This window comes from Ictalurus furcatus, chromosome 4, assembly GCF_023375685.1.
Source record: "Ictalurus furcatus strain D&B chromosome 4, Billie_1.0, whole genome shotgun sequence".
In the NCBI taxonomy this organism is placed as follows: Eukaryota; Metazoa; Chordata; class Actinopteri; order Siluriformes; family Ictaluridae; genus Ictalurus; species Ictalurus furcatus.
This window is the reverse complement of record NC_071258.1, coordinates 33,096,999-33,124,782: the sequence shown is the minus strand read 5'-3', so window position 1 is coordinate 33,124,782 and position 27,784 is coordinate 33,096,999. Positions and strand designations below refer to the sequence as shown.

The 27,784-nt window shown below is 38.7% G+C and overlaps 3 protein-coding genes across 3 annotated transcripts; 1 reads left to right on the top strand and 2 right to left on the bottom strand.

The window, feature by feature from the left end:
- The first annotated feature begins 423 nt into the window (after positions 1 to 423).
- On the top strand, positions 424 to 10,103 carry LOC128607066 (extracellular calcium-sensing receptor-like). The gene is made up of 6 exons (XM_053623686.1): positions 424 to 1,162; positions 3,200 to 3,476; positions 5,434 to 6,267; positions 8,124 to 8,333; positions 8,803 to 8,926; positions 9,199 to 10,103. Exons 1-6 carry the CDS (start codon positions 915 to 917, stop codon positions 10,101 to 10,103), a joined length of 2,598 nt encoding a protein of 865 aa, XP_053479661.1. The 5' UTR covers positions 424 to 914.
- A 1,517-nt stretch (positions 10,104 to 11,620) lies between these two features.
- LOC128607067 (extracellular calcium-sensing receptor-like) lies at positions 11,621 to 17,562 on the bottom strand. The gene is made up of 6 exons (XM_053623688.1): positions 17,310 to 17,562; positions 16,729 to 17,020; positions 15,748 to 16,545; positions 15,414 to 15,644; positions 14,771 to 14,894; positions 11,621 to 12,616 (listed from the first exon to the last, which is right to left on the bottom strand). The coding sequence occupies exons 1-6, from the start codon at positions 17,525 to 17,527 to the stop codon at positions 11,718 to 11,720; spliced, it is 2,562 nt and encodes an 853-aa protein (XP_053479663.1). The 5' UTR covers positions 17,528 to 17,562; the 3' UTR covers positions 11,621 to 11,717.
- A 5,456-nt stretch (positions 17,563 to 23,018) lies between these two features.
- On the bottom strand, positions 23,019 to 26,246 carry LOC128606337 (extracellular calcium-sensing receptor). The gene is made up of 6 exons (XM_053622374.1): positions 26,039 to 26,246; positions 25,620 to 25,908; positions 24,638 to 25,450; positions 24,340 to 24,560; positions 24,034 to 24,164; positions 23,019 to 23,914 (listed from the first exon to the last, which is right to left on the bottom strand). Exons 1-6 carry the CDS (start codon positions 26,242 to 26,244, stop codon positions 23,019 to 23,021), a joined length of 2,556 nt encoding a protein of 851 aa, XP_053478349.1. The 5' UTR covers positions 26,245 to 26,246.
- Positions 26,247 to 27,784: the final 1,538 nt, after the last annotated feature.

Genomic DNA, 27,784 nt, shown 5'->3' with positions numbered 1-27,784 from the left:
GGACACACAATACTCTTCATTTTCCAAGTTTAACTCTTACTAGATTTTAATTCATTTCATTAAAAGATATTCAATAGCATATTATTTTTTTTTTGGAGCAACACTTTTTATAAGCTATCGAATTTGTTTTCTGAATAAAAATACATACATTTAAGGAACAGTCAAAGTAATAGGTGTAGTATATACTCTAAACCATTTAGAGCATTAAGCCATTTAGAGCGTTAAACCGTTCAGAACATTGAATACCATTTTCTATTTTTCTCCATATAAATGATTAATAATTGCGATTAATATATGTTTTTTAAAATTTACATTTAACATTACATGATTGTGCCCTGCGATGGATTGGCACCCTGTCCAGGTACACCCAGGTGTACCAGCCTATCCCCCGTGCCCGATGCTCCCTGGGATAGGCTCCAGGTTTCCCCGTGACCCTGAAAAAGGATTAAGCGATATAGAAGATGGATGGATGGATTTAACATTACAGTGACACAAACTCAAGATGCTTGGAGTATATTCGAAGAAAATGTTCTACTAACTCTGACTCCATACTCTGATTCTGACTTGATTAAGAAGGTGTGGTTGGGCCTCTTTTTGATGTGACATTCAAAGCTTGTACCCTTAATACTTAAGTGTACTGTTGGAGTGCCATTGTTCAGAAACACCTGAATGAAACTAACTTTACCATTCAGCATCACCGCTCACTCAGCTGTGCGCTAATTCCTAATTGTTAGACAATTATCTCTAATTTCTAACCTGGGGAAAGGAGGTGTGATTTGGAACACCTGAGAACAATTTAGTACATGTTTTATTTTTTTTCTTGCCATCTCTTAGGATTAAATGGGTATTAGAAATAGCTACAGAAACTGTCTCTAGCCAGATGAAGGCAGAGCTGTGAAGCTTCACCTGATCTCATGACCACCGCAGTCCTTTCAGTGCACCTGTTCCTTCTGGCGTTATTATTATGGGTAGTGTGTGAGGTTGTGGTGGGGACGTCTCAACAGGAGAAATGTGTGTACCTGGACCGTGCACGGCATCTCGACACTGTGGGTCTCTCTCAGGATGGAGACGTGATCATTGGCGCACTCATCAATTTCTACATGCTGCCACCAGCCCTTGACCTGAGCTTCACTAAAGAACCGTACCTGCAGTCCTGTTATGAGTGAGTGAGTTGCTGCCTGTCAGAGTCTCTCCAAAGTCATCAGATATTTAAATGAACTGTTAATGGTGATCCAGTAAATTTTTGACCTTTTTTGTCTGTTTATGATTTCTCTTCACAGGCAAACCTGGATCATTTGTCAGTGCACGATCATTATTAATTCTTTTTTATTTTAGTAGAAAGCTTGCTTTGGACAATTCATTGTTACACAGTATGCTGGTTATGCGCCAGCCATACTGTCAAAATGTCAGAGCGCTAAACTTTCATTATTTTACATTTATATACCTGTTTTTGTTATGAGAGAAAGAACCAATATAGCTATGAAAGTGGTTTAAAAGTGAAATTACTTTTACAAGGTCACAACAATGAACAGGAATGAAGTGATGTTTTTCTTGCTCCATCCCATCTGCCCCATTAGCCAATCATATTAAATCTGCATTGTTATAAAAAAATTATTAGATTTATTATAGACTTTTTCTAGTTATTAATCCTGTTTGACTGGAACACTTGAATTAAATCTAAACTTCAATAACTCAAACAAACAAACAAACAAACAAAAAAGTACACTTATAACTAAAGTTCTGCTGCTGGAAAGTTCAGGAACAGAAAGCTCTATGGCTCTAATAAATAGACAACATTTTGTTGTAGACAAATGTTTAGGAAATCTGTACTGAAGGGGTCTTTAGAATTGAAGTTACAGTTAAAGGTGCCCCTTGCTACAAGCTGTTGGAGAATCTCTGTTACAGGGAGTCAAAAGTTTAAACAAATTTCATTCATATACTCTCTAAAATGTACCATTCCTTGATGCCTCAGTAGTGCCATCAAGCGTACACGTGGTGCACTTTTAGTAAATGTCTTTTAAAATGTACCTTAAAATTTAATTATGATCCAATTATGTAGACTGCCTTAAATCTTTAAAAAAAATTTTTTTTTAAGGTACACGATATCCACATTTCCAGATGAAAGATATTAAATGTATAAAAGATAAATCATTGAAGGCATGAAAGGTACAGCTTTAGTAACCTTTTTTTTATTATTATTATTATTATTTTTTTATGAGATCGTATCATTTTCCCTATGAGTATATAATAGTAAGTGATGTGACTTTTCTGGCACAATTTGACATGCAAAGTTCATACGAATTCTCGCGCGCAATGAGCATCTGGTCGCCTTTACAGGACACTATCTATTGCTCACGGAGCGCGCGAGATGTGCGCAATCATGCGTTGTTTTAACCTCTGTACTGTAGTGGACATCATTCCTAGTGCACTGTTTTATTTGGCAATTCAGACATTTTTTTATTACTCTAATATACCCACGATCAAATTTATTTTGTGTTTTGTTATCTTTAATTTTTTCTATAATTTTACGATGATATACTATGCAAATATAGGTGATAAGATTGTTTGCTTGCTTTATATGATTCTTGTATTTTCTTTACTTTCATGTACATTCAGACAGCAGCAGCGCGAGCCCTCTCGAGCTTTTTGTTCTGTAATTGGTTATCATTGGTTTTTTTTTTTTTTTTTTTTTAAATCAACACCATAATAAGTCTATATAGCATAACAAGCTTTAACAAACTAACTGGTCATTTTCTCTAAAATGAAACATTATTGGTTTCTTTTTAATTATATTTGAACAGGTATTAAGATAAATAAAATACATAACAACTTATGAGATTTGTGTTTTTTAACGTGTTCAGTATTATATAGGTGTTTATTTGATGACTTCTGCATTATTTATTTAGTCTGTAGAAAAATATCTTATATGTCTTAAACTTTATTTTTCCAGCAAAAAATTTAATGTTACAGAATGTCAGTGAAGAAATATTATAAACATCAATATAACATATATAGGCCGAACAGACCAATTCTCAGACAAAAAAAAATATGAAGGCTGCTGGGTTTTACTGCAAAAGAAAAGCAAAAACACACACACAGTGTGTGTGTGTGTGTGTGTGTGTGTGTTTTGTTTTACTGTATCAAAAATTGCAGGGTTGTATGTCAGTCAACTGTTAACTCCCTATCCTTGTCTGCTCAGATTTCAGGAGAGTCCTGTGCAGTGGGCTCAGGCTGTTGTCTTTGCTGTGGAGGAGATTAACAGAAACCCTTCTTTGCTGCCGGGGGTTCGACTGGGCTACCGTATCATGGATAGTTGCTCGCGTTATCCTCATAGCCTGAGATCAGTGATGTCCATCATCAGTGGAGGGAACGGCACCTGTGAGACCACCCGGTCTAGCAAAATTATCATTGGAGACTCTACTTCTACACAGTGTATGATTCTGTCCAGAGTTCTGAGTCCACTGCATGTACCAATGGTGAGTGCCATGCTGAGCAGGGTGATAAAATAGACAGTGAGCTACTGTATAGAGAGATATAGTGCCCTCTAGTATTATTGGCACCCTGTGTAAATATGAGTAAAGAAGACTGTGAAAAATGGAATTTATTGTTAAACCTTTTGATGTTTTGTTAAAAAAAATACTCTGCTTTTATGGATATGAAACAAAATATAGGTATAAAAAAATCTTTCTTAAATATAGGTGTGCAACAATTATTGCCATCCTTTTAGTCAACACTTTGTGCTGCCTCTCTTTGCTAAGATAACAGCTCTGAGTCTTCTCCTATAATGATGATGAGGTTGGAGAATACATGGCAAGGGATCTGAGAACGTTCCTCCATAAAGAATCTCTCCAGATCCTTCAAATTTCAAGGTCCACGCTGGTGGACTCTCCTCTTCAGTTCATCTCACAGGTTTTCTATGGGTTTTAAGTCAGGGGACTGGGATGGTCATGGCAGGACCTTGATTTTGTGGTCAGTAAACCATTTTTGTGTTGATTTTGATGTATGTTTTGGATCATTGTCCTGCTGGAAGATCCAACCACGACCCATTTTAAGCTTCCTGGCAGAGGCAGTCAGGTTTTCATTTAATATCTGTTGATGTTTGATAGAGTCCATGATGCCATGTATCCTAACACAATGTCCAGGTCCTCTGGCAGAAAAACAGCCCCAAAACATTAAAGATCCACCACCATATTTAACCGTGGGCATGAGGTACTTTTCCATATTTCTACCTCTCTGTGTGTTCCAAAACCACCTCTGGTGTTTATTACCAAAATGCTCTATTTTGGTTTCATCTGACCATAGAACCCGATCCCATTTGAAGGTCCAGTAGTGTCTGGCAAACTGAAGACACTCGAGTTTGTTTTTGGATGAGAGTAGAGGCTTTTTTTCTTGAAACCCTTCCAAACAACTTGTGGTGATGTAGGTGACTTCGGATTGTAGTTTTGGAGACTTTCTGACCCCAAGACACAACGAACTTCTGCAATTCTCCAGCTGTGATCCTTGGAGATTTTTGGCCATTCAAACCTCTTCACAGTGTGTTAAGATGATATAGACACACGTCCAATTCCAGGTTGATTCATAACATTTCCAGTTGACTGGAACTTCTTAATTATTGCCCTGATTATGGAAATGGGCATTTTCAATGCTTGTGCTATTTTCTTATAGCCACTTCCCATTTTGTGAAGCTCAACAACCTTTTGCCACAAATCACAGCTATATTCATTGGTCTTACCCATTGTTATGAATGACTAAGGGAATTTGGCCTGTGTGTTACCTCATATTTATACCCCTGTGAAACAGGAGGTTGTAGCTCAAGGTCTCTAACATCCACCACAGCACAAGGTCTCTAACATCCACCAGCTCCATGATGTCATCATGGAGGAGTGAAAGAGGACTCTAGTGGCAACCTGTGAAGCTCTGGTGAACTCCATGCCCAAGAGGGTTAAGGCAGTGCTGGACAATAATGGTGGCCACACAAAATATTGACACTTTGGGCCCAATTTGGACATTTTCACTTAGGGGTGTACTCAGTTTTGTTGTCAGCGGTTTAGACATTAATGGCTGTGTGTTGAGTTATTTTGAGGGGACAGCAAATTTACACTGTTATACAAGCTGTACACTCACTACTTTACATTGTAGCAAAGTGTCATTTCTTCAGTGTTCTCACATGAAAAGATATAATCAAATATTTACAAAAATGTGAGGGTTGTACTCACTTTTGTGAGATACTGTATATCTATCTATCTAAATATGCATACATAGCATTATAAATATAGGTTGGCACTGTGTTAAGTCTCTGATTTTCAAGATTGTCCGAGAATATGATGTATTTTAACAATTTTATCTTCTCAGTGAGCTAAATATACTGATTTTGTTGATAGTTTTGATCATCATATTCAAGTATGTTGGGAATATCTTCTGTTTATCCCTCAGATCAGCTACCTGGCTACATGTGTGTGTCTCAGTAACAAACGAAAGTATCCCAATTTCTTTCGCACCATCCCCAGTGACATGTATCAGGCTCGTACCATGGCCCAGATGGCCAAACGGTTCGGTTGGACCTGGGTTGGTGCTGTGGTGGAGGAAAATGACTATGGGCTCCAGGCAGTGCAGGCGTTTATGGAGGAAACAAAAGGTACCGGCATCTGCCTAGCTTTTGTCAGTACTATCTTCCGTGAGCGATTGGCAAAAGATGTGGATCATGCCGTGACGGTGGTGCAAAGCTCATCTGCTCGTGTGATCATGGTATTTGTGTGGGATATGGACTTGGAAGTGTTCCTCACTGAGCTGGTTCGCAGAAACGTGACAGACCGACAGTTCCTTGCCAGTGAGATTTGGAGTACCAGTAGTCATCTATTGAGCAACGTTGCACTCTACACCATTACTCAAGGCACACTGGGAGTGGCTGTTAGGAGTGCACCTATTCCCGGACTTGAGAAACACCTACAAGAACTCCATCCCTCTCGCTATCCTCAAGACACAATACTGAGAGTGTTATGGGAGAGGACGTTTGGCTGCAGCCCAGTGCAGAACAACATGGTAGCATCTCAGAGTGGCTTACCCCCATGCAGTGGGAAGGAGAGTCTGGAAGGGGTACAGAATGGTGTTACAGATGTCTCCAACTTAAGAACCACTTATAATGTGTATCTGGCTGTTTATGCAGCTGCATATGCACTCCACTCTCTGCTGGCCTGCACTGCACCTAACAGTTCTGACCCCACGGTGACCCCAGGCTGCTCATCACCAGACATCATCACTACACAACAGGTAATGCTGTTTTTTCTCTCAACATTTTATATCAACTGTATCATTCTGGATTTATATTACCGTATATTACTCTTGGGTTACCGGCCTCCTGAAGGCACAAAGAGACGCAAATAAATAACCTGCTAGCAATAAGACACAGGTGAGAATCATAATGCTTTACCCTCTGGCTCAACCTACCTCCTCTCCATCCACAGCTGACACTTGACCCCAACCCCACCACCACAATTACTATTTTATTTATAATGCTTTGTTTATAATACTAGTGAATGTAGTTTAGTTTCATTTACAACTATAGTAATCCCACAAAGGGCAATTATCAGTAGGGCTTAATACAACACACAACCGACATGTCTAAACATACACACACATGATAAACCATATTAAAACATAGGTACAACATAATGCAGCATGCTTCAATATAAATTCAGTTACTCATAAATACCTACTAAATAACATAAATTAAGACTCAATTAAGAATCACTTGAACATTTCAAGTTGCATAGATGGATAGCCTCTGGCACAAAGGTAAACTTGTAGTGATTGGCCATACACCTGATAATCCCGAGCCTTCTTTACAACTTGCTGCTCATAATACTTAGTTAAACTGTGCAGAAGCACACCAGTAATTATTAAACAGTTCCTAACTGTGGTTTGCAGACGATTGTTACTCTTGAGAGAAAGTGATGAAAACCAACATGTAAAACACAAGATACTCTCAATAAAAGTGCTATAAAAGGTTTTCAATGTAGATCTTTGGACACAAAAGGAGTTTATTTTTCTCAAAACATAGAGCCTTTGATGAGCCTTTTAAATAATGGCCTCCATGTTCTGCTGAAACTTTGTACACAGTGATAATTGAAAATAATCCACAACGGGGTCATGTGATGCCACATTGGGTTGTTTTCCTGTAACAGTACTCACCAAAGTGTTTCATTCTTTGCATACCACAGCCAAAGATGACAATTTTTAATCTAATATTTAAAAGACACATTATGCTTTTTAACCATTTATTATTATATTTAATGCTGTGCAACCGTAAGACAAGTTAGTTCCTATTATCTCTTATTTCTTATCTCTTATTATATGTTTTTTTTATTCCTCTCTCTTAGAGTTAATTGGACAAAAACACAGCTTTTCATGTTCAAGAGAAACCAGAAACTCATCTTTCCTGAACACTTTCCTCTGGCCGAAAACTTACTGACAGTTATATCTTATTACAAAAAGTGCCACCGAACAAGCAATTATATGCTGTTCTTTGTTAAATATTTTTATTTTATCCATGGTATTAGGCTTATATTATTTGAACCGACTGTCCCTGTGAATGAGCACTAGTGTCGCACACCTTCTGACCAATCTGATTCAAAGATTCAACAATGCTGTGGTATAAATGGATTAAATTCATATGTGCAAATTTCTACTGAAATAAAAATGGTTAATGATTCATTTTATTATTCTTGATGTCAAAAATATAAAAAATAATTTAATAATTAAATAAAACCTATAAGTTAATGCATAATCATAAAGAAGAAGTCCTAAAACTAAACTTAAACACTTTTTTATTTTTCTTCCGGGTACTCCGGTTTCCTCCCCCAGTCCAGACATGCATGGTAGGCTGGTTTGCATTTCCACAGTGTCCGTAGTGTATGAATGGGTGTGTGAATGTGTGTGTGATTGTGCCCTGTAATGTATTGGCACCTCGTCCAGGGTGCCCCGTGCCCCCTGGGATAGGCTCCAGGATCCCCGCGACCCTGTATAGGATAAGCGGTACAGAAAATAGATGGATGGATGGATGGATGGATTTTATGCTAGCCAAAATGCAGCAGTACTTCTAACTCACCTTCCTCCTGTTCTTCTAGCTCTTAGAGCACCTTAAGATGGTGAACTTCACAACTCAGCTGGGAGAGAAGTTTTATTTTCAAGATGGGGAGACTCCAGCTGTCTATGACATAGTTAATTGGCAGAGAGGTCCTGGAGGAACCTTGCAGTATGTCCTCATTGGCCGACTGGAGGGTTCTAACCTCATCATTAATGAATCTGCCATCAGCTGGCCAGGAAACTCAAACAAGGTAACTAAGATTAATAGAAAAATATAAACAATATAACCATATGATTTTAGCCAAGAGTCAAGAAATAATTAGCAACTTTGCTTCCCTTATCTGAAATATTTAGAAAATACACTGGTAGTTTTGGTATATACTTTAGTATAGTTTAGTTTCAGATTTAGATTTCAGTTGGGCGAAGCAGGCAGTGTTGGTCATTCACTGCTCCAGGAGGGTTGATCCTAAGCTCTGGTTACAGTGTGTGTGTTTCCCTGTGATGGACTCATGTCTCTGCACCACGCAAGATCATGTCTTATATGCTGTATATATTACTTAATCTTTTAACAATTATTTGGTGTAAATACTTCCAGCATTCCACATTTCATTTTTTCATTTTCAGGCATTTTCATCTTTTATTCAAATACAGTACTTGCTCCAGCTTTTACATAAAGCCTTTTGTCTAATCACACATTTTCTTAATCTCTGCTAATTATAGGTGCCTGTGTCTGTGTGCACTGCTGAATGCCCCCATGGGACACGCAAAGCTATAAGGAAGGGCCTGCCAGTTTGCTGCTTTGACTGCCTGCCCTGTGCTGAAGGCGAATTCAGCAATGTCACAGGTTATCAAATGTCCTTTCAATTAACACTTCAATCAAGACCATAAAAACAAGTACTGTTTACATCATGATACACAGAAGGGTACAACAAGTCAAATGCCATCTGTGTCCAGTAAAATCCAGGATACAGTTTTATTGCTATTTCTCTCATTGCCATGCAACTTCTAACATTCTATTAAATAATTATATAGAATAGAATTTTCATTTTTACCACACTGCAGTTGAATTCTGGATTCTGGGACCAAACTGAATGTTTTTTAAAATCTCTTTTACAGGCTCACTACAATGTTATCGTTGCCCCCCAGAATTCTGGTCCAACAGTCTCAGGACTGCATGTGTACCACGTGAGGTTGAGTACCTCTCCTTCAACGAGACAATGGGCATCACTCTGACGACTGTTGCTGTGTGTGGTGCCATGATGACAGCAGCTGTGGGTGTGGTTTTTGTGTACTACAGGCAGACTCCTATCGTCAAGGCCAACAACTCTGAGCTCAGCTTCCTGCTCTTGCTGTCACTCAAACTCTGCTTCCTGTGCTCACTGGTGTTTGTGGGTCAGCCCTCATTATGGTCATGCAGGCTACAGCAAGCAGCATTCGGGATCAGTTTTGTTCTCTGCATCTCATGCATCCTGGTCAAAACCATTGTGGTTCTGGTTGCATTTCGTTCAGCTAGACCTGGATCTGCAGCACTTATGAAGTGGTTTGGACCAGGCCAGCAAAGAGGAAGTGTTCTGTTCTTTACCTGTATTCAGGTGATTATCTGTGCTGTATGGTTGTCCTTCAGCCCCCCCTTTCCTCACCGCAACTTAAGCATTCAAGGGTCAAAGATCATCTTAGAGTGCATGGTGGGGTCAGTGACAGGATTTTCTCTGGTTTTGGGCTACATTGGACTGTTAGCTGCCATCTGCTTCCTTCTGGCCTTCTTTGCCCGGAAGCTTCCAGACAATTTTAATGAGGCCAAATTCATCACTTTCAGCATGTTGATCTTCTGTGCTGTGTGGATCACGTTTGTTCCAGCATACATCAGCTCGCCAGGAAAGTACAGTGTTGCTGTAGAAATTTTTGCCATCCTAGCTTCTAGTTTTGGTGTTCTTATATGTATATTTGCCCCAAAATGTTACATTATTTTACTCAGACCAGAAAAGAACACCAAGAAATTCCTCATGGGGAAAACACAATAGCTTAATTTTCATTTATAATGAAACAATGTACATGAGTGATGTTTTTCAATATTAAGTGATTAAAAATTATGAATGGTACGTTTAGACACCCCCAGAGTGTATACATGGGAATGATAAAATAATGCTAGTTAATATTTAATCAATTGTATGATTACACTTAAATTTCATGTGAACTGTTTTCACTGTTTATAATTAAAATTTATATAATAAAGTTATTCCAATTTTGACACTGAGTGCTTTTATTTAGTCAAATATAAAGATAATAATAGTAATAATAATAATAATAATAATAATAATAATAATAATAATAATAATGTGTGATGTGGGTGTGTATTTATGTGTGAGTATTGCTTAATTTAGGTGTCAGTATGAACAATATAACAATATTTCGCCCTACAAACCACCTCGCAAACATACGCCCACACACATTCCACCTGTAGGCTCAAGGGTCCCTCTTCAGTCAACTGATGGTTCTTATAACATGGTCATGTCAAGGGGTCTTGTCTTTACAGTCCAAACCAGAACCCTCAGGGGATTAGTTCAAGGCACAAACTCATTAAGTTATAAAATTCAATTAAATCCAATTCAGCTTTATTTGTATAGCAGTTTTTACAGTGGACATTGTCACAAAGCAGTTTCACAGAACTATATCAATTCTGGATATACAATGAGAAATTCACACACACACACACACACACACACACACACACACACACACACACACACACACACACACACACACACACACACATATTAGTTACAGATCATCCCAAAGGTGTTCAGTGGGGTTGAGGTCAGGGCTCTGTGCAGGTCACTCGAGTTCTTTCACTCCAACCTTGGCAAACCACGTCTTCATGGACCTTGCTTTGCGCACAGGGGCATCATGTTGGAACATGTTTAGGCCTCTTCGTTGCAGTGAATGGAAACTGTAATGCTACAGCATACAATTGTGTGCTTCCAAGTTTCTGGCAACAGTTTACAGAAGGCCCATTTATGGGTGTGAAGACCAGGTGTCCACAAACTTTTCACTACGTAGTGTATTTTTCTTGTCATCCGCCTTTATAGATTAATGTTGAAGGGCAGAGGTGTGAACCAGACCAGGCTCGCCCCAACCAAGGGTGTAACAAAAGTGTAATATCCTATAGGACAGGTTATTCAGATTATTATACCATGATTACAAACAGATTAACAATTTTTAATGATTATTCCATACATGATGTGTTCATGTATAATATGTCAAATATAGGGTGATATAAAAAAATAGTTGATAAAATTATTTGCATACCATATAGTGCCATATAGTGTTACACTGATCAGTCAGGGGATATTAGTGCTCCACACACACACAGATGGGTTATTACTGTGTGTGATCATAAATAAAAATGCATTCTGCTTTTGATCAGATGGAGAATGAGAATGGAAATGTAACATGAAGTGTTTATTTAGTTCATAATTTTTTTTTAACAACAAATTCTAAATAAATGAATACTAACGCGAGGTTCCTTGAAATGGTTTTTAATCAAGATAATATAGTTTTGTTCCACCTTGTAACTTTCTGAAGCCTTCAACATTAATCAGCATTATTATTCTTTGAGCAACATTCCCAAAAGTTAACTATTTGGCCATCATGTTCTTTTTTGTGTTCTTATCAGGTCTGAGTAGGATGATGTAACATTTTGGGGCAAAGATACACAGCAGAAGGCCGTAACTTGAAGCTAGGATGGCAAAGACCTCTACGGCTACTGTATATTTCCCAGGAGAGCTGACATACGCTGGAACAAATGCGATCCACACAGCACAGAAGATCAACATGCTAAAAGTGATGAACTTTGCTTCATTGAAATTGTCCGGAAGCTTCCGGGCGAAGAAGGCCAGAAGGAAGCAGACAGCAGCCAGGAGGCCGATGTAGCCCAGAACCAGGGAAAAACCTGCCACTGAGCCTATGGCACACAGCAGTACCACCCGTGCCCCAAGCTCACCCCCTGCACTTTCAGTGGGCAAAGGAGGTGCCAGAACCAGCCAAAACACACAGATCCCCACCTGTATCAGCGTACAGAGGAAAATACCTGCCCTCTGCTGAACAGGACCAAAGTATCGCATCACATTTGAGCCCGGCAGAGTTGCTCTGAAGGCTACTAACACCACCACTGTCTTACTGAGCACACAAGCCAGACACACCACAAAACTGATCCCAAACAGTGTATGGCGTAGCATGCAGGACCAAGGTGCCGGCTGGCCAATAAAAGCCAGTGCACACAGGAAGCAGAGTTTAAGTGACAGCAGCAGCAGGAAGCTCAGTTCAGAGTTGTTGGCACGGACCAGCGGTGTGTCTCGATGATGGAAAAAGGCAGCCAGGACGGTAATGGTAAGAGCTGCTCCAGCAGCCGAAAGCACAGAGAGGATGATGCCCATATTATCTTGAAAGGACAGGAACTCCACTATCATTGGGATGCACTCTGTCCGGTCAGTGTTAGACCAGAACCTCTCAGGACACTTGGTGCACTCCAGAGAGTCTGGAGAGAAACATGATTAGAAGCATTAAATTGATTAGTGAGAGACATCATTTATGATTTTAGGGTGATTCTGCAACTTGGGTGCCATTTAGCTCTTGTAACTTCCCTTCAACTTGAAAACTCAGAAATAAAACTTAATTAAATTTGCTCACACATCTCAGGCAACAATCTAATTTTTAAAGGTTTTTTTGCTGATAGTGGCGGTCTTTTGCTTTTAAATGAGTAACAGGATAGATTTTCTTTAGCGTAGAATTAGCAAATATACTGTATAAAATGTGGTTAAACAGAATCCATATTAACAGCAAGAGATCCTTATGTACATATAGCGAGGTGAAAAATAGTGTCATTATTTAAGTTGATTCAGTCCTAGAATAAGTTCTTAAATAGATTTAAAGGGTTAAAAATATTGTGTGTGTGATGCTCTCTTACATATGTATTTTGCGTAGTGGATGTAATTACATAGGTAACTTTATGGATTATATTATTTACATGTTAAATATAGTTTGTTTGGGAAAAATTACATTCATAAGGAGTTTAATGCTATAATAATACTTTGAGTGTGTACAGAGAAAAAATAAGGATCGTAAAGGTGTAAGTTTAAATTATTTGTGTTAATTGAGTTACAGGTCACCGGAAGGTCGAGGAAAAACAGCGTGAGAGAGACAGGGAGAGAGAAGAGCACGTGTGTGGAAGGAGTGTGGATTCCCTAGCTGCGGTTTTTCTCAAGTACCATCACTGTGAGTTAAGTGGTCGACCAGAGCACTATATGTGACTTTAGTGGTGGAATAAGCTATCTGTGGAGAGTACAACCTCGGAAAGAATATAATAGTTAAGAGCTAGCTGTTAAGACTTGAATGCTAGTGCACACGTGGACTTTGCTAATAAGTTAGCGAACAGCCGATTGGAGGTGCAGAGACTGTGTTTGTCACAGAGAAAGGAGCTGTGGACTTCGCGGATGACTACCTGTGCGTGAATCTCCTTTTCTTCTATCTTGCAACGACCCTGCGTGAGTGTGACCCCATTCTTGATCAAGGTACCGTTTATTTGTTTTTGCCCTCGTGGTGAAGCAGCCATTTTGTTTGAGGCTTCTACGTACGCCAGCTACATTCAGGCCTGCATCGGGGAACTTGGTACTATTGTTTTGTTTGTTTTATGGGGTATAATGCCGGCTTTTGTTGGTTAATCTGGGTGAATTGCCTATATCTTTTGAGTGTTGTGCACACATTTTTCTGTTGTTGCATGGGGAACCCAAGGCATTAGCCAAGTAACACAAAGAAGAGTAAGTATTTAGTATTTCTCTTGATAAATAGAAAAGAACTCAGGGTAGCTCCCTCAAGTAAAAGGTATTACACCAAAGGGGTGCTACGTACATTAAAATAATTTACTCAAAATTATATAAAAAAATCATTCAAATTTACTTTCTACCTGGTTGGTCCATATCACAATATTATTAAAGAATTTTTAAAAATGAGAGTGCTTACTTTTCCTCTTTCCTTGCTCTTTAGGAAAATAAGATGATGGTGTTTCCTGTTCAGCATATGACTTATTTGTAGGGATAAATGTACTCAGATAACAGGGTTGAGTGAATGTTGAAGGACTAAAATGTGCATTTTTGTCACATGAGCTGTCCATTCACTAACCTGTAATGGCAACTCATGGCAAAAGATGTTTTGAGCATGAGGTGTTAAATGGATTTGCACATTAATGCAAAATTTGATTTTTGAAGAATTTTTATTATTATATTTAAAGGTAAAATGTAGTTATAATTGGATGAATAACTATGGAGGAAGACATGTTTTCAAGTGTTGTAGATTTTATTAGTGCTGTAGGTTTTTCAAATGCTTTAGATGATAGGTAGTGATGAAGGATACTTTGCTATCTTTCTAATGTCTAATGTCTATTACCTTTATTTACCTAAATATTTGTACGCGCAATATCAGTGGGACACAAATGCCACCCCACTAGTGCAGTCACCCTTTCTCTTAATAGTATTTCAGATTTACACCATTTTGTAAGGGTGAACAAATTTACTGTTGGGTGTTAAAAAGATGAGTTGAAAAACATTGGCTTGCTAATATTGCTTTGCTGTGTACACTGTGCTGAAACAATTAACAGCACTTTTAACACTGAACAAGAATTTGTCCTGTACAGTACCTGTAGAATTGCTTATCTCCCCTGATGTGCATGGTATACAGTCATAGCAGCAAAGAGGCTTCCCTTTCTGTACAGCTTTCCTGGTGCCTGGGGGACAGCTCTCACTGCAAACAGACACCGGTACCTGGATAGCAGAGATAAAAATTGCCATTGGTTTCATCGAAAGATTTCAGAGGACATAATTGTGTTATTTTTTTCTTTAGTTTTTTATTTTTAATTTTTTTAGCACAAATGTTATGGAACAGAATGGGAACCATAGGATAGGTCAGTCCCTTTTCAGGTGTAAGATTTAACATGGGTTTCTAATTATGGCATACCCCCTACACAGTTGTCAGCTACTCAACATAAAAATGCTATTTATTTTCCCTACAGAGTTAGTAATTGTGCTCTGCAGACATACAAACACACACACACACACACACACACACACACACACACACAAACACACACGCACACAGAGAAAATATCTTGATATACTGGTTTTGTATTATGTGCAGGCCAGTTCACTTCAAATATCTCTGTTGTTCCTTAGCTTGCTGATTATTTACCATACCTCAAGCTCAAAATTACAGTACAGCAATGTTAGTCTGTATCAGTGATGGTTGATACTGCCAGAACACCAAACTAAAATGTACATTCTTACCTCATCACCCCAGCCCCCTCCCCAGAACACTTTCCTGAGATCCAGGTGGAAGTCTTGCTCTGGTCCTTTTGCTGCATCAAATTGTCCAACTTTGACAAACTCCACTTTTCCTTCAGCCCCTACATGCCAGTTAATTATGTCATATGAGGCAGATGGATCCCCGTTCTCATCAAAACCAACCATTTCACCAACTGGCGTTGTGAACTGGACTGCCTTCAGATAGTGTAGAAGCTAAATACAAACCCATACAAACAATCCATACAAGCACACTGTATAACCTAAATGATTAAAATGATTAAGGTCACATAATTGGAACTAATAGATGATATTTTACCTGTTTAGGTTTTATTGGTTTAATATCAGGACATTCTCCATTCTCAAAGGGTCCTTTGCCAGGCTGACATGCCAGCATGTCCTGAATAGCATTTGCAATAGCATACACAGCCTTATAGACATTATACATGACATCAAAATAGGCCTCTCCATGTTTTACTTTCTCCAAGCCTGTGCACAGTGGTCTTGGAGGTCCTGATTGAATTTGCTCCCCAAATCTACACCCAAACACATCCTCCCAAACACTCTGGACCAGTGGCTCCATTAAGTGTTCCTCTGGGCTCAATTGGGTCAAATAGGAGCCCAGACCCTGGATATCAACCCGCCTCAGGGCAAAACCAAGGGTCCCTGCTAAGGAGATGCCGCTCCATGCAGAGTAGTGGGTAGAGGTGCTCCATGCTTCAGTAGCAATCCACTGCCTGTCAGTGGCATTCATCCTCACCACTTCTCTCAGTAAGACCTCCGTATCAGGCCCAATAGCGAAGGTTACTACCACCTGAGCCTTCGAACTCTGGATTCTCTCCACGATGCGTTGAATCCTACTCGGTGCATGGGATTTGGGGATGACCTCATGGTAGTCTACACACACACCTGAACCCTTTAGTTCCTTCAGCAGCAGCTGCACACCACTTTTCCCATAAACATCATCTCCAGAGACAACCCCAACCCAGGTCCAGCCCATCAGGTGCAACAGACGGGCCATGGCTTTAGCCTGGAAAGCATCACTAGGAACTGTGCGCAGAAAGGTGGGGTACCTGGTGCGATCACTGAGACATGCACAAGAAGCAAAGTAACTAACCTGGAGAGACAAGAGCAGACAAATAAACTTAGAGCACATAAATAAAATCAGTCTTCCCTTTGTAATAGAATGAAAGGACTGTAAGTGGAAGAGAGATATCTGATTAAAAATTGTTACATCGACACTATATCAATATATCATAAACGAAATTTTTTATAGCCAAATAGTGACACGGTCATTTACCATAGGGATGTCAAAAACACTCAAGGTATCAGCCACCACTATGGAGGCAGAGGAGCGTGCATCGCCAATAATGACAGGCACATTGGGAGCCATTGTACAATGTTCCCCAGACACTGTATCCTCCTGTCCCGTCACCATTGCCAGTGCGGCACTTAGGGTACTGCTCTCGGCCAAGCAGGTATCTGCAGCGAGGTAGCCCAGTGTGAAGTTTGGCAGCAGAGATGGATTCTGGTTAATCTCCTCCACTGTGAAGATCATTGTTTGCAGCCAGTGGTAAGATCGTAATTCAACACTGAGACAGAGATAAAGAAAAAAAGGACTTTCAGAAGAATATTATTAGTTATTGAAGCATTTGTAAATAGCAAGGGAAGCTTTAGTAAACTCAATAAATATAAAATGACAAAAATTGTCAAGCTCATTAAAGATTTTTGGCACATTGAAACCACATACTCAAACAAATTCCACAACCAGACCCACAAATACTCTAACAGCAAATAATTTTTCAACATTTTCAAATGTCCCTCCATCTTATATGTATTACTTCTGCACTTTTTTTCATCCTGAGGACACATAGTTCTCACCTCTGGCAATGGCTTCCCTGCACTCTCTGTATGAACATGTGATCAGGTTCAGGGGCTTCAACATAAATTGGAAAGAGACCCCCAATAATCACATCACCTTTCTTATACAGGCTCCGGGAGATAGGCCTGGTCTGCAGAGTACATGAGAGTCCCACAGAGTTCACCCAGATCGGCCATATCAGGAACCCTAGTGCCCACAGCCAGGCATCCACGGCCATCACCTGACCAGAGATATAGAGAGAGATAGAATGAGTGAAAGGAAGAGAAAAGCAGGGCCTTGCATCTCCTGCAGTGACAGGTAGTGAGAAGAGTTCCTGTTTAGTAGAGGTAAATTTGCCTGGAGCAAAAAAACATTTAGGGTAATTTTGGAAAGTCCTTGTGGAGCTAGAGTAATTTTCTGGCCCATTAAAACAACTCAGGAGCCAATTTTTCCCCCCTCTGTTATCTCTTCATACAGGAGCTTGAATGTTGGATGTATCTGAATCTTAGGTTAAATTACCTGAAAATATATTTAAAAAAATAATTAATCTCCTGCAGTCTGTCCAACCCTAACCATAAAAAAATATATATTTTTCCAGTGATTTTAACCAGCAGAGAAAATAGGGACAATTAAACCAAATTAAACAATCAGTGTGACGTCATGGATAATTACTTTGTTTTTACAAAGAGCTGTAAACACTTTTTCACCTTGTGAGTAATGCATTATGACTCACATATTATCAAGGTTGTCACCTCATGGAGTGGCCTCCTTCGATAGTAAAGAGAAAACCAGACCAAATTCAAATAATAGAAGTGTTTAGCCCTGAACCATTTTGCCCAAGTGTAGGTATAAAAAAGTGTAGGCACACCCTGCTGAATGAGCACATTAGGAATGGTAAGCTTGACACAAGAAAGACAAGCTAGTTAGACACATCCTACGTTCACCAGAATGTAATCACAACAACTCTGCATTGTATTTTATATGGTAACCATTTTGTGGTGATGTGTGAAATTCAGCTACACACAAGGAATCACTTATACAATAGCACTGTTGAATTCTGGTTTGTCAGATGGTGTTGATGAATTTGAAATAGCAATAGCTGCAAATCATAGGTTTATATGAATGCACTCATTCTAATGTTATTGTTACTCTAGTGGCAACTTGCACAAGGACTTTTATGTTGGATGTGCCATATAAACGAATTTAAAAATGTGTAATCTTCGATGTGGTGAATTTTTCTGTGAGGAGATATTTATTTAACATTTATGGAAGGAGTCTCCTGTGGCAGCACTTTTTAACAATCAGAGGTAAAGCTGTAAAGTTTTCCAATATGGTAAAGTCTTCAGGATGTAGGGCTTTGAACTTTCCATTTTCTGTGTAACATGACAAGATGAGGTTTTTTTTTTTTTTTGTCTTGTTAACTTAAAAAAATACACTGCTGAAGAAACATCTGTTTATAACTGCTATAACATTAATGAGCATGAATGCTGTAACAAAATAGGAAATGACTTGTGTCACAGACGTTCTTAATCAGCATTCCTAAAAAATAACTTTTTGACATGGTGTTCATTGATAATGCCCCACTGGCAGCTTGTAAAAGAAGACCAAGTATAGGTACCTGACATTATTACCATAGTAAACAGGACTATGAAATCGTTGTCTGTAAGTTTAAACCAAACCATTTCCAGTGTATTTAATATGATATATATATATATATATATATATATATATATATATATATATATATATATATATATATATATATATAAATATATAAAATCACAATTTACTTTTTACCTTTGTGAATAAACAGAGAGAATCACTTAGGCTCTGGTCCCTCTAGTGGTAACTTTGAACCATTCTGGCCCATTGTATCCTATATTGAATCGCTCCGTGAAGTGCATTGCGCATGGCTGACATCTGCTGTCAAAGAGGAAGTTTTACAGTCAAGCATGTTTATGTGTGGATTTTTTTTAGACTGCTCCTTAGTCACATTAATGCTAAATAAATATACAATAAAACAATCAAATACACAATCAAAATAAAATTAATAACCATGGCACCAAGCAGTTAAATATAATTAAATATTATAATATTATGCATAAATATTATATTATAAATGCATATTATAATCCACTTAGCTAACTTTTCAACTCACCAGTGAACAAGATTATTTACAGGACAAATGGTTGGAATACAAGTCAAAAACAAAACATATACCACTACAACACATAAGCTAGTTTGACCTTCACATTTTTAACCATTTGTTTTTGGTTTTTGGTCTAATTACAGAGTTTGTGATGTTGCCAAATTAGCAGATGACATATTTATAATTATTCCGGGGACTAGACTGTCCACCACATATATTGGAATTATTATAAAAGAAATGTTTCATTGTCTTTCAATTGATGACTAGCTTTTTAAATGAAATCTGTTTTCTTTTCTTCTCATAGCTGTCACATAAGGACGTTAAGGACAAATGCAAATGCAGATAAGAGCTTTATTATAGGAGATATAGGAAGACAAATAAAAATCATGAAACAATAGCGTGGTCAAAACAGGCAAATGGTCAGGTGATCAGCAAACAGGATAAACTAGATTAAGACAACACTCAAATAATGAGGATGAGAACCAGATCAAAACCATGAAACATAAAGCTAGGAATAAAGGCTTGGTACATGACAGAGACTATAGCAACTGAACGTAATACTTCGCAAAGTCAGTGTTCAAAAATTGTTTTATATAGCATGAATTCCAGAGAAGGTGAATGTGTGTGTGTGTGGGAAGTGTAGACCTCTTCAGCCAAGTAGCAGCTCCTCGAGGAGCCTGAGGAGCAGATATGAGGCTGGGGCTGGTTTGCCGGGTTCATTAGGCAAGACCCAGGCTTGGGAAGTTGTGTCGTCAGCTTTAGACAGGTGTTTGACTTGGTGGGCCATCTCGTTGGCCTTTCTTGACTGTGGAGCGACTTCCTCTGCGGTACAGAAAGGCAGAGCGACATTCATAGAGAAGCCTGGCGTAGTGACTTCCGAGGCAGAGAAGGGAGCAAAACAAAGCTCTTGGCTTTAATGGGAGGCCGAGAAACTTCCTCAGTTGAACAAGAAGGTTGAGTGGCGTCCTCAACTGTATAGGGATGCTGAGAGTCATTCTCCATCGACTCTGCAGGCTGAACTTGGTTGGCTCAAGCATGAGCATAACTTGGTTGGCCATGACGTCGGCTTCAGGCGTGAACAGAACTTGGTTGGCCGTGACATATGCATTACCTCATTACTTGGATGGTTGTCAAATTGTGCATAGTCACAGGCAATAAATAAAAAAGATCAGTGAATATATATTGTTCGTGGGTCCAGAGTCTATCCCAGGAATACTGGACTTAGTGCAAAAATATGCCCAATTGGAATGCCATCCATTAGGGGGTGCCATGTGTGCATGTACACACACACTCTCTCTCTCTCTCTCTCTCTCTCTCTCTCTCACTCACTCACATATCTAAAGCAATTTAGTATAGCCAATAAACCTACCTGCTAATATTTTGGGCTGTGAATTTTAGTCAGTTGTGTGTACACACAGAAATAACTGTGAAGAAATATTTTATTTGCCTTTGCTCTGGTTTATTACATGTTACTTCTACAATAAAATGGTATAAAGTCAGATTTGGGGGCATATCCATATTTTTGGACAGAGTAAAATTGCTGAATTTGAAAAAATAAACAACATTGCATTCTGGCAGTTTTCTACACAGTAATGTTAGACAATAAGGTTAGAAAATCGGCCCCTTATCCTGCATGGGTACAGCAACTTTTGATGATGATAAGACTTTGACAGTGCACTTTGAATGCTGTGGGAAGCACCCTCGTGCATGAACGGTATCTGAAGCTTATGTAACATCATGCCTATTTATAGGCCTGCCATGATCAGGTGACGTGGCAATTAAGCACGTTGCGTGATATATAAACGATACCTGAATCATGCTGTCAGCCTCTAATATCTGAAGCGAAGACACAATTCACAGGCATGCCCCAGTATGACAAAGCTACGCAACGTCTCGTGTCCTTCTGAGGGAACAGGGTTCCCTTTCAAAGGGAACTTCACGTTGCCTTAACTGAACTCTGTGGGAACGAGAATACCCACTCCCTCATACTGAGGGCACGGCCTGTACAAAAAGATCCGAGCCCGAGGGTCGCTGCAAACTTAACCCGAGATTTTCAAAAAGTTAGTTAACTGACACACCACTGAATGAAAATTGGGGCAAAAACTGCAGCAGTAGCTGGCCATTCCAATAAACCTCATCAGCTCCATCGTAATGCATGGAGTAGGAAAACTTTTTTTTACAAGCAACTTGCATGCAAAGAGTGCACCCTACCCTGACAGACCTCCTTCCCCAAGTATGTATCAGTGGCTGTTAGCAAAATCACATTTAGACAGATTCACAGTCAAGCCAGCTTCCGCCATATGTTGTAACAAAGCTCGAACATGGATCACATGCTGATCCTAGCTGTCAGTATAAACAATGACATCATCTAAATAAACTGCACACCCTTGTGTAAAATGTGAGCTATTCATTCATTATGCAAATTCTTCTAATCACCAAACCCGATGTTGGGCAAATTTTTCACAATACATTGACAATAAAATTTAATTAATGACAATGAGACTTTCTTTAGAAAGAAGAGTATTGTGCATGCTAAATGTTTTGTGATGACATGCCCATTTGTGGCATCACATGCATTTAAATCTACTATGCAGAGAATCCATGTTATGATGTTGTCTACAAGTTGTTAAGGTTGTCTATAAGTCCCATATCTGCTTCTGAGGAACCACATGGAAAAAAATAAACATAAAAACATTTAATTAAATCTTAATAAGAAGATCATAGCTCTATATTTACATATTTCTCTTTTATTTGCCCATACAGTATCCTTTTTCAGTTGACCATGTATACCAAAAGGCCAAGCTGGAAAGCAATATATCTTTTGTTCCTCAGTTGGCCTGGCATGCAGTCATAACAGCAAACAAGCTTCTTTTCTGTACAGCCTACTGGGTACCTGAAGGATGGCACTCACAGAACACTAGCCACACAAGTCTCATAAGAAATAAGAAACTCGTTTACACATAAGAAAATGAGTCCTGCAATAACAATGACAATGTGTTCTCATGTGTTTATAGTGTTGATTTGTGAAATAAAGTTATTTAGGACAGTTCAAACATTTTTTGTCTGGCTCCTGAAGTTTGTTCATAGTAATCTTCTGGTCCCAGATTAGATCATAGTAGCTGATAATGACGACTTGTGGCTCTTTTGCAAGTTTATAAGTTTATTTCTTGCAGGCTAATCAACTTGGGCTGACAAAAGAGCAGTTTCAAAATTTTACGCGATTTTTTTAAAGAACTGATGATACATTTGTTTAGGCATTGTATCATTGTGAAATGTTTAGCTTTACCTAACACTCACAGAGCAGGATATGTGACAAGACCAATTCCACGTTTTGTATGTAACTATTTTAAGTATGTAATAATTAAACATTTTTGAATGGGCAATCATTGGATAATTTAATAAAAATGTATAGAAAGATAAATGGTGCTGTAAATAAATTCAAAAGATAAAGCATTACTTTAACTTTATTTGTTGTATTAATTGAATAATAGGCCTCTATGATGATTTGTTTAAAAGTCTTTTAGCTAAGCTAAAACATATATTAAACAGTGCAAAACTACTGACAATTTAGCTGGCTAAATCATTTACCCATCATTTGCTTTTTAGTATTCTTCTCTGGTTTCAGGATGATTATATAACACTTTGGGAGAAATATGCAGAATAGTAAACCAAAGCTTGATGCTAAAATGGCAAATATCTCTACAGCTACAGTGAATTTTCCAGGAGAGCTGACATAAGCTGGAATAAAAGTGATCCAAACTGCACAGAATATGAGCATACTAAATGTGATGAATTTTGCTTCATTGAAATTGTCAGGTAGCTTTCGAGCCAGAAAAGCCAAAATAAAACATAAAAAGGCCAAAAATCCTATATAACCCAGCACAGCCCAGAAACCTATAGCTGAACCTAAACTACATTCTAATATAATCTTTTCCTTGTAGTAATTCATATTTTTGTAAGGAAAAGGAGGAGAAACGTTTAGCCAAAGCACACAAATAATGACCTGTACAAGAGTGAAGGCAAGTACACTGAGTCTCTGCTGTAGAGGCCCAAACCATTTCATGACATTAGTGCCAGGAAGTGTAGCCCTGAAGGCCATTAACACCACTACTGTTTTCCCAAGAACACAGGAGATGCAGAGGACGAAGATGATCCCAAACGCTGTATGGCGAAGCATACAGGACCAATCAGATGGCCATCCAATAAAAGTAATTGAACAGAGAAAACACAGAGTAAGAGAGAAGAGTAACAGAAAGCTCAGTTCAGAATTATTTGCTCTAACAATTGGTGTGTCCTTGTGTTTAAAGAAAATTACACTAATGATGATGGTGAAAGATACTCCTAACAAAGAAAATGATACAAGAATGATTCCCATTCTTTCCTCAAATGACAGGAATTCCACCAGCTTTAAGACACAGGTATCCTTCTTGTCATTAGACCACAGTTCAGGAGGGCACTTGATACAAATTATAGAATCTAAAGAAGAGAAATTGAATGTCAATTTGACTATTAAATTCATTCAAGATTGTAACGTGCATTTTGCATTGTATTTTTTTGGTTCCTCTGGGCATTATTAAAAACACTATTCATTATACCTGTTATGTTACTTATTTCCCCCTCTGCGCATGGTATACAGTCAAAGCAGCAGATTGCCCTTCCTTTCTGCACAGCCTTCCTGGTGCCTGGGGGACAGCTCGGACTACACACAGAGACTGGCACCTGCAAACCATTACATATTGCGTATATTTAGTAAGTATTTTCTGATAACCATTATTTATTGTGTATGTGTAATAATAATAATAATAATAATAATAATAATAATAATAATATACTGTATATATAAACATACAATACAAAATCTGTATAAAGATATTCTGTTGGTATTGATATTGTAGTTTACCTTGTCTTGGGCCCAGGATATACTGTTGTTGTTAAATGACAGCTGACGGTGTGTTTGCAGAGAGGCATCATAGAAGCCCACTTTAACAATCATTGTTTTACCATCTTTGCCTTGCTGCCAGTTCAGCACATCATACCTCGCTGCTGGGTCTCCATTCTCATCAAAGAATACATCCTCTCCTGCTGTAGTGGCGAAATGGATTTTCTTCAACTCATTCACTATCTAAAGGAAGCATTGCATACTCTTCATTTATGAATATAAAAATACATTTTTCCACCAGGATATTTTGTTACACTTACCTGCCACGGTTGCTGGTTATCTGCAAGGTTTGTACACACATCAGCACCTTGTCCACTGTCCATCTTTGAACATCCATAACTGCTATGCAGGGCATAAGCCACAGCATACACAGCCTTATAAACATTATTTGCAAGTCGTAAGTCTGAAACATCTGTATAAAGGTTTTGAACTTGAGTGAGACTTTCGTTGCGCTTGCACAATTGTTTCATCTCAACATTTTCTTGTGTTGAAAGTTTACACTGAAATATAGTCTCCCACAACTCTTTGTAAATAGGTATATCAGAAGCTGGATTAAGCTTAGTCAGAAATTCCCCAAGGCCAGTGATTTCAGCTTTTGGGATAGCAAAACCCAAAGACCCTGTTAGAACATGCTGCCATTGAACATTGGCTGGGTTTAAATCAGAAATCCAAGACTCACTTCCAATCCACTGAAACCCTGTCATGTTCTGTAAGGCCATTTCCTTTAAAAGAACCCCCATGTCAGAATATGAGACAAAAGCTACAATAACTTTGGAGGTTGAAGCCTTGATAATCTCAACTACTTTCAGAATTTTTTCTCTGGAGTCTGTCTTATAAAATGCCTTGGAATACTCAACACAGATTCCCTCTTTTTTTGCTGCATTGATGAATTCATTTATACCATTCATCCCATAATCATTAGTACTGCATAAGGCCCCTACCCATGTCCATCCAAAATATTTGACTAGCTTTGCCAACGCTCTGCTCTGGAAGTAATCACTGGGAACAGTTCTGAAGAAAGATGGAAATTTTTTTCTGTCACTTAAGCATGCACATGATGCAGCGTGACTGACCTGTAACAGAGTTATATGATTAACATATAAACTATAGATAATAACACTTGGTTTTATGTCCTTTTCATTTCATGAGAATAACAATCGCCTACATAACATGTAATGCAAATGTATATATTTCAGGGATAATTTATGTTTATACTTTGATATCAGAAGACAGGTGATTTACCACAGGTATGTGTAAAGGTCCCACTGTAGCAGATATGGCAATAGTGGGGGTAGATGATGATTCTCCTATGATTGCTTGAACTGTTTCAGTTTTAGAGCAGGACACTGAAGTTTTATTTTTTTCACCATTTACTAAGGACAATGAGGCTCTTGTGGTTATTTCAACTGTTCCACAGGTATCATAGATTTTATAACCCAAACTGATGCCAGGAAGAATATCGGTTCTGTTGTTGATTTCCTCAATGGCAAATACCATTGTTTGTATATTTTTCAATTCTCTGAGATTCAAACTGTAGGGAAAAAATATTCAAATCATAATCAATTTCAGAAAGAATTTTGAACATCTTATGATGTAAATAATTTAGGAAAATGTTCATGATATAACCTACTTCATATAGAAATTTCCCTATTGCCCCTCACCTTGTGCATTCTCCTTGCTGGGGTCCTGATGTGAATGTTTGTCCTGGCTGGTTCCATTTGCTGTGTATGGAAAAAATCCCACCAATCAGTACATCCCCATCTTTGCTGAGTTGAGGAGGATTGGGCAGCCCTTGTAAACTGCATGTAGGATCAGCTGCTCTAACCTGAGTGAATAGAAACCATGTGTGCAAGAAACTCATTCTCATTTCTCCAAAAACAACTGTGACCTCTAGGTTTTTATATAAGCCTTTTTAGGTCCCAATTCACTAGATACTAAAAGTGGGCTTTACTTATGCATATGCATTACCTCATTACTTTGCATTCTACACAACACCCACTGAAATGCCACATCATATCAGTGTAATTTCTGTACTAAAAATAGTATGAAAAATAACCTCTGACCAGCAGTGGTCCTGTGATGGTGCTTTTTCAGTTGATGGAGGGAGTATAGTATGGTTGACATTTTGCATAATCACAGGCAATAAATAAAAAAGATCAGTGAATATATATTGTTCGTGGGTCCAGATTCTATCCCAGGAATACTGGACTTAAGGCAAAAATATGCCCGATTGGAATGTCATCGATTAGGAGGTGCCATGTGCGCATACACACACACACACACACTCACATATATTTAAAGCAATTTAGTATAGCCAGTACACCTACCTGCTAATATTTTGGGCTGTGAATTGTTCTTTATACAGTTGTGTGTACACACAGAAATAACTGTGAAGAAATATTTTATTTGCCTTTTCTCTGGTTTATTACAGGTTACATTTACAATAAAATGGTGCAAAGTCAGATTTTGGGGCATATCCATATTTTTGGACAGGGTAAAGTTGCTGAATTTGAAAAAATATTCAACATTGCATTCTGCCAGTTTTGTACACAGTAATGTTAAACCACAAGGTTAGAAAACCAGCCCCTTATCCTGCATGGGTACAGCTACTTTTGATGATGATAGGACTTGTTACACCACGGCCAGCAGAGGGCACTGCGGCACGGCGTCTGACTGGTCACGTGACTCTTTTGTTTTCGTTTGCTTCCTGCTTGGACATTGAGTTAAGTCTGATCATGTCTCTGATTTGCCCCAGGTGTCCATGTTTTGGTTTGATTATGTTGACTATTTAAACCCCTCAGTGACTGCGCACTTCGCGCAATATTATTTGGTTTACGTTTGTCATGGCGAGGAAGTATGACGGTATGTGCTAACGTGTAGCATGCTAGCGGTCGTAGCTAGATGTCCAGAGTTTGTACAGTCAGTAGAGACCGCGCTCCCTGTGTTTGTTTGTCTGCTAATTAATAAAGACTTTGACCTGCACCTGCATCCGCCTCCAGTCCCGTTTCGTAACAGGACTTTGACTGTGCACAAACATGCATTATTTAAAGAAAAAAGAAATTTTTTTTGGGGGGGGGGGGGGAATTCTGAAAAGCTATGTGAAAACCTCTGGGTTACACATGTAATCCTGTTCCATGAGAAGATTATGAGACAATGCGTTAGCTGAACGCTGTGGGAAGCGCCCTTGTGTGTGACCGGTATCTGAAGCTTGTGCAACATCATGCCTATTTATAGGCCTGCCGTGATCAGGTGACGTGGCAATTAAGCACGTTGCGTGATATATAAACGATACCTGAATCGCGCTGTCAGCCTCTAATATCTGAAGCGAGGACGCAATTCACAGGCATGCCCCAGTATGCGTCTCATGTCCTTCTCAGGGAACAGGGTTACATGCAACCCAGACGTTC